Source organism: Protomyctophum parallelum, assembly GCF_964188405.1.
Source record: "Protomyctophum parallelum genome assembly, chromosome: 21".
Classification (NCBI taxonomy): Eukaryota; Metazoa; Chordata; class Actinopteri; order Myctophiformes; family Myctophidae; genus Protomyctophum; species Protomyctophum parallelum.
The window spans coordinates 17,399,766-17,413,608 of record NC_139713.1 but is presented as its reverse complement, the minus strand read 5'-3'; the positions used below and the strand labels follow the sequence as shown (position 1 = coordinate 17,413,608).

At 42.1% G+C, this 13,843-nt stretch overlaps 1 protein-coding gene across 1 annotated transcript; it reads left to right on the top strand.

The window, feature by feature from the left end:
- Nucleotides 1-1,572: 1,572 nt before the first annotated feature.
- Nucleotides 1,573-13,013, top strand: slc2a11l (solute carrier family 2 member 11, like; the record flags this gene model as incomplete). The annotated part of the gene is made up of 12 exons (XM_083793270.1): nucleotides 1,573-1,662; nucleotides 3,229-3,327; nucleotides 3,772-3,932; nucleotides 4,240-4,364; nucleotides 4,591-4,720; nucleotides 5,074-5,222; nucleotides 6,557-6,744; nucleotides 7,052-7,162; nucleotides 9,663-9,764; nucleotides 10,547-10,622; nucleotides 11,323-11,450; nucleotides 12,798-13,013. 12 exons carry the CDS (start codon nucleotides 1,573-1,575, stop codon nucleotides 13,011-13,013), a joined length of 1,575 nt encoding a protein of 524 aa, XP_083649396.1.
- Between the last annotated feature and the right edge of the window lie 830 nt (nucleotides 13,014-13,843).

Here is a 13,843-nt window from a genome sequence, read left to right as displayed (position 1 = left end):
GTTAGGTTTAGGTTAGGGTTAGAGATAGGGATAGTAATTTCGGAAAAATGAACCTTCTGACTAATGACACGGCAAACTACTGGGCCCTCAAAAACTATACACAGCAAATAAAACCAATCAAAACAATATAAATAGGAAAGCAAATAAAGTACCGGTATATGTGATATTAATTAATGTCCTCAACACCACTATGCATAATGGCCCAACAAACACTCTGACAAAGCCCAGTGTCAAATACAATATGGCTCTGTGAATAGATAGTGAATAGATAGAGACCACGTAGTACATCTGGTTACCCCTCAATACAAATTCATTACATTATACAAAATATAGCAACATGACTAAAATACAAAATATCAAAACCTACCAATACACCTGCCCAGGCGGTGGCGTAACCGTCTGGGCACCCGACTGGTAATCCAGTCGCAGTGTGCCGCGGGTTCGACTCCCGAGCCCGACACGGCCTTTACTGCATGTCTTCCCCCATCTCTCTCCCGTTTCCTGTCAGCCTACTGTCTGTCCCTTCAAAAACAAATAAAAGGCGTAAGCCGCAAAAAAAATATCTTAAAAAAAAAAAAAAATACACCTGAATATCCAGGAAGGACCTGGACGCGCTGCAAGTACAGAGGATAAATTAGGCTAAACAGTTGACTAACATTGTCCCCATGTAAAAAATAAAAAAGAACATTCACCTGGCCTACCCTTTACTAACGTTTCAGAGGCTAACCCTTTACTGACTCTGGCTGTAAAACCTGCCTTCCCTATTAGGGTCTTCTTCCCCATCCGTATATATTTGGAGGTGATGTTTCCAGGTGCTTTGCAACCTTTTAGCTACCATGTCACTATAGTAGGCGCTGCCCTGATCAACATTTGTTTGAGGTTTTCTTACCAAGTAGGCTGTGTACACCTCGTGCCTCCAGGTCCCCAACAAACACTCAAATCAGGCTTCTGGCCAAAGACGAGGCCTCTTCTTCTTCTTCTTCTTCTTTTTGTTTTACGGCAGTTGGCAACCAGTTTATGGTGCATTACCGCCATCTAGTGATCCAGCTCTTGGATCAAGTAAGAATCATCTCCTGAGGCCCAACACACACACACACACACACACACACACACACACACACACACACACACACACACACACACACACACACACACACACACACACACACACACACACACACACACACCCTAACTAAACTATATCCTGTCAAACACTCCTGTTTCCCTTAAGAACTCTAATAGAATTTTTACATGTCTTCTTTCCAATGAGGCCTCAAACCTGGTCAACTCTTTTATGCAATACCCTTAAAGGGGCAGTGCTACATGAGTTCATCTTTAAGGGCCAATCTAAATCATACCCCAGAAAGCACAAGTGAAGTGACTATTTCAAACAGTGTTTTTTTTTGTTTTTGTTTGTTTGTTGTTGTTTAGGCTCTGTGGGTTAACTCCTGTCCGGGCCCCTCTTACGTCTCACCAGGTCCACTCCTGCTCTCACCAGGTGCAGCCAGGACCTGTGCGTTGCACCAGAGTCCCAGCACCAGACATTCAGGAGGGGTGGATTCCTAAGCCGCAATGGTTCCACGGACTCCACCTGAGCAGCAAGGTGGTGCTGCAGGCTCCGCTTGCGGCTTGAGTAGCACTACTCCTAAAGGCCGCACCGAGGTATCCTGGTTAATAAACCAGACCGAATCAGCCGTTGGCAAAACAAAATTGCTTGCCAGTGGATTACGGTCTGGAGAGGCTCAATTGTACGCCCATTTCCTACACCAGAGAAATGGGGCGGCCAATCGGGACACGGTATGCAATATGGGCGGGCTTTGGTACAGTGACTTTCAATGCTTGAGACCTTTGACTGACAGTAGCTCTGACCAATTGCGTCAAAGAGAAAATGTTTCAACCCGCCGACCTGGAAATGAAATCCAAGCTGAGCCTCCCCAGACTAATATCCCGCGGTCCGTGCGATATTAGTCTGGTTTATTAACCAGGCTAGCACCGAGGGCTTTTGGGCTTCCTCCTCACGGAGGACACCTTGTGCTCACCCGGGTGCCGTCTACATTCCGGCTGTCACCCGTCTCTCTGGTGACTATACCTGGTTGTCACATAGTCCATTCCTATGAGTCACATAAATAGAATAACTATAACAAAAAACAGGAACAGGGAACAGTCCCTGCAAGATGACGGCTTGCTGAGACCAGCTGCTATAAAGTCATGGAGTTTTAGTTCCATTGCTCCCCTTTCAGATTTGTCCCTGAATCCAAACTCTGACTTACTAACTTAGAGTTAATAATAAATCATTTAAAAGGTGGGTAAATGGCGTTTACTCCACTACACCCCTGCTTGAGCCTTGGCACAAAGTAAATAATTTCAGTACAGTTATTTTTAACTCAGTACAGAGTTATTTTTCAACCGAACTAGTTAGACATTTGAATTATCTTGTGGAGCTGAGTCTGTGGACCAACATCACCACACCGCAATGTCACACTCACAGCAGGCCCTGGCACTTCTGGTAAGACATCATTTAAATGGTTAGTTAATGGAGCTACTGTTCTTATTAGTGATTAACGAGTGCAGAGTGTCTGATAATCTCCTAGAATTTGAAATGTGTGTTTTATAGGTCTATGAAACGTAAGAAACATAACCAGAAGCATTTAGAAATGTAATGTTAATCGGCATGTTTTAAATAAACTGTGTAGTTTAGGTCAATATTACACGGTTTAACATGTTATTACTTTAAAATCCCCAAAAATGTCCTACTTGCCCTATAGTCTACAATGTTAATCAGTAAACAGAAGAACCAATTTGGATGAGATATAAAATGTGATTCATATATCTCTGCTGTCTGGAGGAAACCTCATAACTCCAAAATGTTCATTGTTCAGGAAATGAGAAAAATACATATAAGGAAATGAAGAAAACCTATCTTTTATGCAATACTGCCTCATCAAAGTTGGTGTTGTGACTTTAGATATTGTCAATTACTTGCATGAGAAGGAGAGAGGTGGTGGAGTTAGTTGTTTTAGCAGACAGTTTGAGGGTCCAATGGAGTTAAGAGGTTTTGTCCCAAGGGGTTTTAACTACTTTCCATTGGTTCAATATTTTCGAAACAACACACAGACACAGGGTGTTCAATAGCACTGATTTTTTAACCTAAACAATTGAGTTATGCGGTTTCCTCCGGACAGCAACGAATATATATACATATTTTGCACTTATGGTTAATTTTCACAGTTACAGTGCCCTGTCATAATTGCTGCAATTTTCATCTGTGGCATCGGAGGGACATTCCAGTATGGCTTTCATATATCTGTTATGACTTCACCTTCTTCTGTAAGTACAACATTCACGTTAAAACACCTATTTTGATTACTTTTAGAAGTTTTAGTTAAGGGTTTGAGGTCAGATGTAGAGTTGCTGGCCGGCTCCATATATGCAAATCTAGGTGATGATCCAGTCTTCTCCATGTATGGCTATCCAGGGTTTGATGAGGTCAGTTTCGTGATCTTCATATATGGAGTGTGTCACGAGGCGTGACGGACTGACGGCCATATATGGAAGCGTGAAGTGTCATGAGGCGTGACAGACTGACAACCATATATGGATGGAGGCGTGACGGACGGACGGACGGACGGACGGACGGACGGACGGACGGACGGACTGACTGACGGACAGACTGACATGACATGTTTTGCAGGTTTTCATAGTAATCTGCGACCTACGGTTGCAAATAATCCACCAATGATTATGTAATTGTTGGCAAGACTTCTTTTGTAGTTTATAAAGGAGATGGTGAACATAACATGCATGCAGCGATATGGACTCACCTTAGAGACGTGGCATATCTCTATCATTTGGTCCTTCCTTGTCTCAATCTACTGCATTGGGGGACTAGTGGGGTCCCTGTGTGCTGGTCCACTGTCAGCAAACTATGGCAGGTGAGTACATTTAGTATAGTGTATTTCTTTGAAGGACTATCGTATGGTCGTCAGCAGAGCAGTTGAGACGAATAACAGTCAAATTAGTCTAATTATCCATAATGTATAAATGATGGATTAGGGGTCAGGACAGGACTTTCCGTGGAGGGGTCAGAATAATTTTTTGATTTAGACTGTTATTCGTCTCAACTGCTTAGGGAAACTTGCGCATTATCTTTTAGTTATTCATTATTTTCTAATACATTTAGAAATGTATGTTTTGCCTCTCATCACCAGTTTGTCCTTTACACTCCTTTGCACCTGCCAGAAAGCAATGCATGTTGCTGAACAATCTCGTGGCCATCGGCGGAGCCGTTTTGTTAATGCTGAGCAAAGCAGCCACGTCCTTTGAAATGATCATGGTTGGTCGCTTCCTCTGTGGCATCAATGCAGGTAGGTAGACCCAAGGGAAAACTCATTACTCCTCACGTTTTCCTTTATGTCCACATGGATGGCTGCTGCTCCATCAATCCTAGGCCCGGCCGCCTTTACAGACATTCGATTTCCATTTAAACATGTGGCTATTATATTGCTTAGTCTCCGTATAGGTCATTAGTCAACTGGTTATTGATTATGGATGCGGGTCCCATAATGTATGACACTATGATGTCTCCCCTAGGAGTGAGTCTTACTGTGCACAGCCTGTACCTGGTGGAAAGCGCCCCCAAGAGGCTGCGAGGCATGGTGGGTGTCAGTATTGCTACCTTTGTCTCCACGGGGAAGTTCTGTGGACAGCTGTTAGGGATCAGGTGAGGCTTCCGGGCGTCATAGATACCGTCCAGTGTCTTTGAATGAGTCAGGTGGCATTGGGTTCAAGTGTCAGCTGACAGAATGTGTGATGGATTCAGTCCCAGTTGAAATATGATCTTTTTTTATTTTGCCTAAAGTTTATCCTTCTTCTTTAAAACAGATAATGTTGTCTCCCACAAATTGGAAATGTTTCATCATCATAACGCAAAGCCTACATTATGTGGTTAAAAGCATTGAGTAAATGGAAAAGTTAACAAAATAATCAGCAGCAGCACACCTGTACCTGTTCAGCTTCTACATGATGATTAAGATGATAATAAATGATGATGACGCTGCATGGTGTTTCTTGCAGTGAGCTGCTGGGGACACGGGACAGGTGGCCGTGGCTGCTCGGTTTCGGTGGCTTCGCTGCGGTGCTCCAGCTCCTCACCCTGCCCTTCCTGCCAGAGTCCCCCAAATACCTGCTGCTGGGCAGGGGAGACCGCCAGGGTTGTGAGAAAGGTTTGACCTATTTTGTAAAGAGAACTTGTTATTCAAATACAAGTCAGTCTCTCTAATAGTTGACCGGATGGTATACACCAGGGATATCTGGCTGCCACTTGGAATTAAGGTTACTTGATTGATTGGCATCAAAAAGGTCCTGTCAGCTCAAACCTACAATGCTGCACACACACGCACGCACGCACACACGCACGCACGCACGCACGCACGCACGCACGCACGCACGCACGCACGCACGCACGCACGCACGCACGCACACACACACACACACACACACACACACACACACACACACACACACACACACACACACACACACACACACACACACACTTTCAGCAGTACTGTACTTAGTTATAAGTACAGCTTTGAGGTACTTTTACTTTACTATTTCCAATTTTCAATACTTGTACATTCTAGTCCATTACATCTCAGAGGCAAATAGTGTACTACTCCACTACAATTATTTGAAAAGTAATTACTAGTTACTTTGTAGATTTGTATTATTATTACGAAGCATACATGAACCACTTCAACCCGATTCGGCCATTTGAACATAACGGATCTACAAGTTTGCGACGCGTTGTGAGCTCGTATTTTCCAAAGATGTTTAGACATGTTAGACATTTGAAAACTTGTGAAATGGGACATTATTCTGCATAATGAGTATAGGCTACTTTCACTTTTGGTACTTTAAGTACATTTTGATACCAATACTTTTGTACTTTCACTCAAGTAAATGTAGAATTCCGAACCTTTACTTGTAACAGAGTGTACATTGTAACATTGCAGTGTATTGATACTTTTATGTCAGTAAAAAAAAAAGGAGTGGACTACATTTTGCACCACTGAAACAAATGCAATGTTATTTGTAGTCTCATCCCCCCAGGGGTCATCGCCATGTTGGCTTGTGATGAACATTTGTCAAAATCCCATTTTTGCCACTAATATGATCAGAAACACATAAATAGATAGCCCTGAATGACCATAAGAGGTCTGTAACTCTGAGTGTTCAAATGGAACCAAATGGACCCTAGCTTACCTGCAACCTGCAAAGACTCCATAAGGAGTGCAAAGACTCCATAAGGAGTCTTTGCAAATAAAACAGTTGAGAACCGCTCGTACTAGTGGACTCCTAATGTGCCATAAACCTTGGAGACTTGACATTCAGTAAAGTGGGTGTTATGATCAAAATAAGAACATTATAATGGTGTGTAAAATCTTTCCCACAGACATGACCAAGTCTTTGCCACGGTCACATTTGTCCATGTATGGACATGACACCACTGGTCTACTCCCCCCCCCCCCCCCCCCCCCCCCCCAATCTCCCCCAGCTCTTAGGAGGCTATGGGGCAACAAGGACTACAGTGTGGAGGTGGAGGAGATGTTTGAGGAGCATGTGGCATCGCAGGGGGTTCGCAACCACACGGTGATGGAGCTGTTCTGTAACCCATCCTTACGCTGGCAGCTGCTTACCATCCTGGTGTGCTTCACCACACTTCAGCTCTGTGGCATCAACGCTGTGAGTCAGTCAGTCAGTCAGTCATGCTGGCTAACAAAGCAAATTAAATGGGCCTTAAGCCTTCATGCCTTAATCCTCAGTATTAATGGAAGGGGATAATGGAGTAATTTAAGATGTTTAATGCTTAATCATACAAAATAATTATAAAGTGAAATGGACCAGTACTTTGAGGGGTGGTGGTGCGGTGTTTGCAATTTGCATTTAGTCTAATAAAAGAACATGTTGTGTGATGCGATATGTGTGTCATGTAATATTATAGAATGTAATATGTAACCATGTAACTTAATGTATTGAATGTCATCTTCAGGTGTACTTTTATTCATTTGAGGTGTTCCGTGCTGCTGGAATCCAAACTCACCAGCTGCGTTATGCTGCATTAGGAATGGGGCTATGTGAGCTCACTACCTCTATAGCCTGTGTAAGTTCTAAGTTCTACCACATTATCAATAATAATAATAAAACTTTATTTGAAACACATATACACCTTTCATGACATGAAATGCAGCTCAAAGTGCTTTACAGAGCAATGGAGAAAAAATACAAAATAAAAGCAAGGCATAAAACATTAAAATAATAGCAGTAATGCAATACAGTGAGGACACGAATAACAAGGAATTTAAAAGATCAGTGTGTAGAGTGTAGAAGTAGGTCTTGAGCTGTGCTTTAAAAATGTCTACAGAGGCTGCCTGTCGAAGGTACAGTGGGAGTTTGTTCCAGGCCGTCGGCCCGTAGAAGCAGAAAGCTGCTTCACCGTGTTTTTTAGTTGCCATTTTTTAGGCACAGCGAGCAGGCCAGCAGTGGAAGACCTGAGGGTGTTTGGGAAATATTTAGGCATGCAGGCAGTCATGTAGGTAGGAAGGCGAGAGACCATTGAGAGCTTTATAAACAAGTAAAACAATTTTAAAATCAATCCTAAAGGCATAACTGTCTGTAAATGATCTTACATTTGGAGTTTAATCTATGGGAAATTATATTCTCCTAAATACATTCTTGGTGAACCTATATATAGCCTACATTATGCTAACAGCACCCCCATGTGGTTCACTGACCCATTAACTTTTTCGGTGACAAGTTTGAGAACTGCAGTGGTGGAAAGTAACTAAAGTACATGTATTTAAGTACTGTACTTAAGTACAGTTTTGAAGTATTTGTACTTCACTTGAGTATATGCAATTTCCAGTACTTTTACTTCTACTCCACTACATCTCAGAGCCAGAATTTGTACTTTTACTCCACTACAATTATTTGAAAACTAGTTACGTTGGAGATTTACATTTTTAACATACATTAACCACTTCAACTATATACTGTATACATTTCGGCCATTTGAAAATAGCTCACAATGCGTCGCATTTTGTAATGTACACATGAACTTTTACTTTTAGTACTTTAAGTACATTTTGACGTGGATACTTTTGTACTTTTACTTGAGTACATTTTGAATACGGGACTTCTACTTGTAACGGAGTACATCTACATTGCATATTTACATACTTTTAATTAAGTAAAACAATTGCGTAAGCCTCACTCACACCTTTCGATCTAGGCCTCACTCACACCTTCGCAACAGACTGATGTATGCTTGTTGTATACAAAGGGTGTGATACATCTTGCCCCAATGCATTTCCAATGGGAGTCACATGGTTTGAACACAGCCGAAAGCCAGCTTGTAGGCCCAATCCCAATTGCCTCCCTCAAGCCCTGAGCCCTGGACCCTCATTGACTTTAATGACGTCAGCTGTAAGTGCTTGAGGGTGAGAGGCTGCAAGGGCTCCAAATTGTTGTGAAAGAAATGGGACAGCACTTTGAAGATGAGTCCGCCATTCATGACACTTTGCATCACTTTATACAAACTGTCCTCATTCACAGCCAGTGCCTACCTACATGCTTGGCCTATTTATACATGTCTATCATGTCTATTTTAGTATTTAAGATGATCGTTTTATTATTAGTTTAATAAATACACTTTCCTGTGTGATATGAGTTGTAATATTCATATATAATAATATGCATTATACATTTCATTTCCATATTCTTTTACTTTGCTCATTAGTCATTTCTCATCATATTTCCCTTAATATTATTATTGTTATTAAATATACAGCCTATATCCTTCCATTCCGTCTCCTTTTGAGAACAGTGAGAAAGCACTATTGTGTTTGTTGACATTCTAATCGCGATACATAACTAATTTGCATACCTAAATGAGGATCCCCCTCATTCCACTGGTAACGCTATGAACTGTGGGTAATTTCTTTGCTAAAGTCAGCCCAAAGTCAGCATCGACGCTGACTTTGGCAAAGGGCACATAAAGGGGCGGGGCTGAGCCCTCACTGACTTACCGATTTCAAATGGGACATCCCTCAAGCCCTCGCAGACTTCACATGAACGCGCAGCTAAGTCAGTGAGGGCTCATTGAGTCAGCAAGGGAGTGGATTGGGATTGGGCCGTAGTCCAAAATGTTGTATCAAACCATGTGACTTCCTTTGGAAATGCATTGGGACGGCCATGACATGGCCATGATCTTGCTTACATCTAGCATGCATCAATGTTGTATGCTAGATCGAAAGGTGTGAGTGAGGCAATAGCATACAACATTGATGCATGCTAGATGTAAGCATTTTGGACTACAAGCTGTTGTATGGCTTTCGGCTGCGTTTCGACTGCCCCCCTCCCCCTCATACAACACAAATGTTGTGTCAAACCATGTGACTCCCATTGGAAATGCATTGGGGCAAGATGTATCACACCCTTTGTATACAACAAGCATACATCAGTCTGTTGCGAAGGTGTGAGTGACTCACGACACACATCACGACAATCACACCGACATCACGACACACATCGACTCATAAGCTTTTTCATGCACCCATTGGAACTGGTTACATGTCTTCTTTCTTTTGGCCTTCTTGCTGCAGTTCATAGTTATTGAGAGCACTGGGAAGAAGGTGCTCCTTTTCAGGGGATACATAGGCATGGCTATCGCCCTCGGCCTCCTCACCATCACGCTCTACCTGCAGGTAAACTCCCACCACACCGCATGATCTGCATATGACCGCCAGGATTAATTCATCCATTTATCGCGCATTGCCAAGGCTTTTCCACTTTCAACCCTTATTTTGAAGAGCCAAATATCCGTAACCGGGTGTTACAATGACGTAATGCTGTGTGCTGAGTGTTCTCTCGCTCTGTGCAGAAAGAATATTCCCCCCACTGTAGTGCGTGCATGTGCACATCTTGTTACCGGGGCGGACCCAAATCACTGAATGCTCCTTTAACTATGAGAGTGTACAAATGTACAAATTTGTACACTCTCAGAGTTACAGACTCATATAAGGGTCCATTTGGTCCCGAACTATTATTTAGCTGCATGGGACCCCCCTGGAACTCCTTCAAGGACCCCTGGGGGTCCCCGGACCCCACTTTTGGAACCACTGTATTAAGTAGCTGACTTTGTCATTGTGACAGAATCAAATGTTGTCTTATTATCACTAGTCCTTACCCGTTGTGAGATATTTGCCCTCCCCCCCTTGTGGCCGTGGGGGGTACTGCGCCCGGGTGCGTTTGTAATTGACTAATACATTCATTAATAATCATTAATGTGTCAAATCGAAAAAAGGGCTTCGTTACGCCCTCCATATTCATATGGTCAATGCCTGTGTGAAAAGTGGGAGTGCTTGGTGCAGGCAGTAAGGAGCTACGGCAGTCACAGTGACACACAGACACAAACACAGACATTGTTAGAATTATAGTATGATGATGATGATGATGATAGTATGATGATGTTCAATGTTTGCTCCAGGGTCAGGTCACCTGGATGCCATACTGTAGCCTGGCTCTCATCTTCATCTTTATCTTCTTCTTCTCCAGTGGACCTGGTACGTTTGTGACCTATACTATACTCACTACATATTGTGAAACTTTCACATTTTATCAACCACTCAAGCGATACGTACTATTGATGGGAGATTTAATCTGCAAACACATCGGTATCGGCCGATCCTAGTTGTTTTTGGATCAATCGGTCCGATTGTCTTTACAGATAAACAAGCCCAAAGTAACAGATCTACAAGCTCACAATATTAAATATAAGGTATTTAAGTTAAATCTGACTTGCCTAAGCCTGCAGTGCAGATACCCTGTTACCTGTATTTTTCAGACTGGACAAAAGTTTAAAAGAAATGTATACAGAATGAGATCATATCAACATTGATAATAATTATCGGACATCGATATCGGCCAAAATGTCTCATCAGCACATCCCTACTATGTACATATATTGTACATGACAAATAGTGACAATAGATCCGCTTTTAAAAAACATATATGTTGAAAGGTTTTGAAATGTTGGGGAAATATTTTAAATATCTTTATTACATTTTTTTTCTTATAATTTTTATCCCACAACTTTTGCAACCCATTTTTTCACCCTTTGTCAATTATCTAATGTAATGCCAACATGGGGGGGGGGGGGCAGACTGATGCATGAGGAGTCCAAGCTGCTTCTTTTCACCTCACTGGGGAATTTCGCGAATATCATCACCTATTAACATGCCTTTTTCTCTTGGCTCTTCTAAGCTGGGGTGACAGCCCCGCTTCCAGGGGAAATCTTCACCCAGTCGTTCAAATCTGCAGGATACACCACTGCCTGCACCCTGAACTGGATGGGCCTGTTTCTGTTGGGGATGCTCTTCCCCCTGATAGTGGTGAGAAAACGCTCTGTAAATGTACAAAAGTATCTGCATCAAAATGTACTTAAAGTACTAAAAGTAAAAGTACCCATATCGCAGAATGTCCCATTTCACAAGTTCAAAAATCTTTTGAAAATACTACAAGCTCACGATGCGTCGCGATGCGACACAGTGTGAGCTTGTAGATCTGCTATTTTCAAATGGCCGAAATGTATATAGGGTTGAAGTGTCTGTCAGATTTTTTATATTCCATCCTGAGCGGTTCAGGCAACTCTTTAACAGTATGTTAGAGTTTTCCGCCATGTTGCTTTTTTTTCTCCTCCACACCTCAAGCAAATTGGCACCATATCTCTGTAGTCATGACTCATGTCATCAAGATGTATCTGTCAGATATCTCATATTCCATTCCAATTGGCTGTGACTGCCTTCCATTTTGCACAAAATGCCACAAGCACTGCTGGAGCAATCAACAGATGAGAAACCTTGAACGCACACTCCCAGTAGGGCAGGCCAAGGAAGAATCTCCACTATGGTGCATACTTCCTAAGGCGCTTCCCTCTCTCTAATGGTGCTTTCTATAGGGTGTTTCCCACGTCATCTATGGTGCTTCCCGATTGCTGTGAAACGTTGCACCCACCTTGGATTCTCACTCTCCATATAGGCTATAGATTACATTTGATTCAAAACACACATTTGCTACTACTCCTACAGATGTTGTCAAACTCATACACATTATCTCTGGGGTCATGTGTTCAAGATGTATGAGATTGATTTTTCAGATCCCTTCCAAAATGTGCTGGCCCTGGGTACGGGTAGGCAACCTGGCCTGGCGGAGACCATGTGCTCCGAGGTGCACAATTTTCTAGTTTATTACCATTTGAAAACATTTGAAAATAGTGCCGTTATAGAAGCTCACAACACGCCACCTCGATATAGGTTGTGACACTCTTGTAAAATGAAGAAGGGCATTAATTTACGAAAGGAAAGTTGAAAGATTGAGATACAATACAAACAAATTTCTGCCCGACAGCAACGATATGGAGAATCTACGTTGACTTAATTAGACTCACATATAGACTCTAGCGAGTTGCGGGTTTAATTCCCAAGCCCAATGATTTTGCTGCGTGTCACCCTCACTCCCAGACTCTCTCTCTAGTCTGTTTACTATACGTTCTCTCTCTCTGTTTCAAGCCCCAAAATATATTTTTTTAAAGCTAAAGAAATCTTGGATTATAGGACTATGAAAAATCCTAAACTATAATCAGGTCACAATCAATTCATCAAGTTGTCATTACCCACACGTTGTGCTGCTTATGTTTCCTTGTTATACTGAATGTATTCCATGTCTGCCTTGTTTTTCAGGAGCATCTGGACTACTTTTGCTTTCTCATATTCCTGTGTTTCTGCTTCCTCTCTGGGTTATTTGTGTGGTTCAATGTTCCAGAGACCAAAAATCGGACTGCCCTGGAGATCGCTGTAGAGTTCCAAAAGATGCACCCAAAAACAGAATCATTGCAAAGAAGAAAATCCAATCTGCCAACAGCCAATGAAACTCAGATATGTCAGACCCGACTCTAATGGGGCTGAATCACACGTACATGTGTGCAGCATGCACTACTAGTCTACTACCTTTTCTGGATCAGAGCCCACTTGAAAATCTCAAAAGCATTTGCTGTCCATTTTCAGAGAATGTTTATTAAGTTCCTGTAGCAGGATCACAGTGATTTTGTTCATGTTATATTACCAATAAGGACAGTGTTGCTTGCAGACGACGATAGCCGACCGACAGGCATAAATCAGGCTTCATTGTTCAGACCGAGACACATCTTTCTTTATAAATCAGATTTGAATTGAATTCCAAACCCACCTAGGAATGTGGTTCAAATCTAATTAGCAAAAATCAGTTTCCATGTGTTTTTCTCTTTTTCTTCTTCTTATTTTTTCCACCCAGACTTGATAAAACCAATGTGATTCCAATCTGGATAGGCCAAATTAACATCTGATTTGGACTTGTGTGAACAGAGTCTTTGACTGTGCGCATGAGTTGCATGTCATTGCTGTTCAGTCTTTTCCCATATGACCGTACTGCTCAATGAATTTTGGCAAATATGCCAAACTTGCTTGAGTTTATTAGTAGCTCGCAGTAAGTCATTCTCAAGGTGCATGGTGTCAATTTAAACTTCGGCTCTCTGATGAATTCTCAACCATTGTTTTCTAGTTGTGCTTTTTTGGAGAATTCTAAAAGCATTATCAAAGTTGAGATTTAGTTTCTTCTTATCAGACAATCTGTGAGGGGATTTTACAGGCGTCACACCTCGTTTTTATAACCCCAGTAAAACAGGAAGTAATGCTACAGTCTACCACAATATCGACAACAAGAAACTATGAAGTGATGTTGATTGATTGAT